The sequence below is a fragment of the Gavialis gangeticus genome, unplaced genomic scaffold (assembly GCF_001723915.1).
Source record: "Gavialis gangeticus isolate Ggan-Ray unplaced genomic scaffold, GavGan_comp1, whole genome shotgun sequence".
Classification (NCBI taxonomy): domain Eukaryota; kingdom Metazoa; phylum Chordata; order Crocodylia; family Gavialidae; genus Gavialis; species Gavialis gangeticus.
In genome coordinates, this window is record NW_017728992.1 from 65,795,102 (window position 1) to 65,798,598 (window position 3,497).

The 3,497-nt window shown below is 52.0% G+C and overlaps 1 protein-coding gene across 1 annotated transcript in view; it reads left to right on the plus strand.

Moving 5' to 3' along the window:
* The first annotated feature begins 1,964 nt into the window (after window positions 1–1,964).
* The window catches only part of MRS2 (MRS2, magnesium transporter), a 25,253-nt gene continuing 23,720 nt past the window's right edge, over window positions 1,965–3,497 (plus strand). The window contains exon 1 of the mRNA XM_019518714.1: window positions 1,965–2,194. Coding sequence (XP_019374259.1) covers window positions 1,965–2,194 — 230 coding nt within the window. The remainder of the gene's footprint in view (window positions 2,195–3,497) is intronic.

A 3,497-nucleotide genomic window follows, 5' to 3' on the forward strand; every position in this document is an offset into this window, starting at 1 on the left:
TCTACTTTCTGCTGCCTTTCCCCCTGGAGCTGCGCACTAGCCATGCTGTGTGTTGCTTGCCTGCCTGACAGTGGGAGACACAGCATAGCATTGCACAGCTCCCGGGGCAATGGCAGCAGGACACAGAGCCCCGAACCCACAACCCATCTCCCCCAGGGATGCATGCAACAGGGGGAGCCACGCCCTGCCATGCCTGGACAAGCCACCTATGGTTCCATCTCATGACCTGCCCTGGCCCAGGTCCCCATTCACCCCAGCCCCTGCCTCTCCCCCTTATCATGAGGCCCTCTATCTCCCCCTGACCTCTTCTCCCCACTCCATGTCCCTTCCGTTCCACAGTATTACCTGCTGGGTGGTGTTTATGTGCATCTGGGTCTGCCCCTCACTCCCAAGCCACAAGCCCCCCTCCCTCTCGGCCCTGCTGCTGCCCCTCACTCCTGACCCACAGTACCCCACATCCTGCCAGGGCGTGCAGAGCTGCCCCCAGGCTCCAAACCCCCCACACACACCCACAGCCCCCCACACCCTCACAAATTCATGCCCCCACCCCAACCTGCGTAAGTACCTGCGTAATTTTGCATAATTTGATTTTTCTGTGCATAATTGTGAGTTTTTAGCTGTGTGATTAAAATTGCGATTAATTGTGACTAATTTTTTTAATTGCACAACTAATTGCAATCAAATGTTTTAATCGTTTGACAGCCCTACTTTTTATAGCTGCATTTTCAAGCCTTTGACAGCATCCTGGTGGACCAGGCAACTGTGGCTTTCCTCCTCCCCCTCCCACTTGCATACCCAGCAGGGCCTCATGCCAAGAGAACAGAGAGCCCCTCCTGCCTCGGAGCCAGGTATGTGCCAGGAGAAATTCAAGCGCCAAACCTGGACAGTGGGCAAGAGGGGCCCACGGTCTGCCCCAGTCAGCAGCAGTTATGTTTTTTATGCCCTGACCTAAACCAGGCAAAGGCTCTCTCAGGCTGTGTAAGGAAGCAAAACTGGTTGACATTCCTGGACTGGCATTCATGTAGTTAACTAATGCCACCCCCACAGCGAAGACTTGGAGCAGGAATCTTCTCCTCTACTCACTGGGAGTCTAGGTGGCTTTAGGCACCTAAGAATTGCCATTGAATCCCCCTCCGCCCCCAGCACGCTCCACTCCTAAAAACAGCAGGGAGGAGGGAGCCCCAGCCTCCCCCATCATGCAACAACATCATTTTCTGAGCACTAAAACACATTTCACCATTTATACAAATGCATGCGCCGCAGTGTCAAAAGTGCCTGGAACTGCAGCACAAGCATGTGTACAAATGCCCAGGGAGCAGACCAGGGAAGGGCACAGCACTGCCAGGTCTTAAATATGAAATTATCGTATTGGAAGCTCAAAATTATTGTATTTGCTGATAACTATTGTATGCTGAAAAATATGCATATAAGTATGCAAATAAGTCTTATTTACTTTCTATTGCTCACTGTAACACGCCAGTGAGTGAGAACTGGATCATCAACATTGAAGCATTTATTTTGATGCAAGCAGTCATAAGGAAGGGCTGACTTGAGTTGGTTGATAGCATACCAGGTGTTCCCAGTGAGGGCATGGAGGTACAGGGAGGAATGAGGGATTCAACCCAATTGCCCCAGGGAAACTTGCCAAGAAGAAACAGAGACCATTGACCACCTCCTATGGCACTGCCCATATGCCAAGGGTGTGTGGAAAAAGGTAAGCCAGCTCCTTGAATGAGTGACAAGAGTCAGGCTGATTACAAGGAGGGTGGTGCTGTATGGACACCTGACTGAGGAGCAGGGGTCCCAGACAACATGTTTCAACCAGTTTGTGTCCTGTGTCAGGAGTGCCCTTTGGCAATGCAGAAACCTCCTGTTATACAGGCACGCCAACCTCAAGGAAACAGACTGTGTTAAAATGTTTCTGAGCGAACTTCAGCCCTACCACCAGAAATTGGTGAGTGAAGATGGAGATTTTCCAACTTTATCTGGAAAAGCGACACCTGACACAGGTTGTTCAAAGACCCCCCGGGAGGGGAAGCGTACAAAGAGAACGAAGAGGACAGAGATGCAACTGGACCTGGAGACAGCGAGGAGGACAACAGGATGGTCCAAGTGGTGCCCGGGGAGGGTATGGTCCAGCAGCGGAAGTGACAGCGACATCAACAGCAACAAGGACAGGGAATGAACTGAGAATGTAAACCCCAAATTGGGGTTTTGACTAAAGGACTGCGATAGGGGTAGGTGAGGGTGGAGGGTGGGTGCGCAGGGGAACAGGGGAGTGGGTGTGTTTATTGTAGTTGGAAGTATGGTTTTCTTAATGCAGTTTTAAGATGTGTGATGGAAAGTTTATGATAGAGGGTGGGTGGGTGTGTAAAATATATATATATTTTAATTAAATTAAAACAAACCCAAAAGTCAGTCTTTTGACTCAGATCAAGCCTAGTCAGTGCACATGCACATACATATGCTTACCTGGCAAGGGAAACACTGTGACCACTATGGCAGTCTTCCTAGTCGCACCCGGGGAAGACCACTCTCCTGGCATGGGGATAGTACCTGCCAAGGTAATGTATAGTAAACCTCCCACTTAGCTGCTGGAGGGGGAAGGTCTTGGCTTTATGCCTACTTTATGGAAAAGGGAGACTCCTCCCTAGCTTGCTCCTGCGGCCACATGGCTGAAGGCAAGCAAAACCTGGGGGCATCTGAACCCCAAGCCTCTGAGCTTGGGCCTGCACGTAGAATGCCCGCCAAAGGATTTGGAAACATCTGAAGCCCCAGGCGGGGGTGGAGGATGTTTACTGGGAGTACAGCCACTTATGATTCTGAACCAACTTACAGATTTGGAATTTGAATTGGCAAATTTGGCTGGGAACACCGAAAATTTAAAAAAAGAAAAAAACAACAAAAACCCAAAAGTTGGTTAAGGTTCCCTGAGAGTGACTTGGGTTTTGCATCCACTGCATCAATTAGCAGCCTTCATAATGATTCTACATTTTGAACAGTCTGCTATTAGGGGTCATACATCGTACAAGAGTCAAAGTTATTGTACAAAGACGATAACTATCGTACACCTGGCAACGCTGGCGGGAGAGAATCACACCCAGTCTGGCTCAGGCTCAGCCAGGGATAAGAGCCTGGCATGGACACGCGGACTGACAGCCCTGCCACAACGCGCATGTGCACTACCACCGCAGCCCTCCACCGGGCGGCAGACCCCTCGCTGGACGCCCTCACACATGCGCCTGCGCACGCGCGGCTTCTTTCCCGTTCCTTAGTATGCTGCCTGCCCTCACTGGAGCCTGCTGCGCACGCTTGGTTCCTTCCTCTTTCCCTAGCCCTTGCGCATGCGCGCGGTTTCTTCCCGCCTCTTCCCCTCGCCGCCGGGGCTTCAATGTGCGCGGCGCGCCTGCGCTTGGGGAGTCGGCCCAGATGGAGCGCGTGCGGCTTCTGCTCGCGCGGCGGTTGCTGCCGGGGGGCGCGCTCGAGGCCTCCCGCAG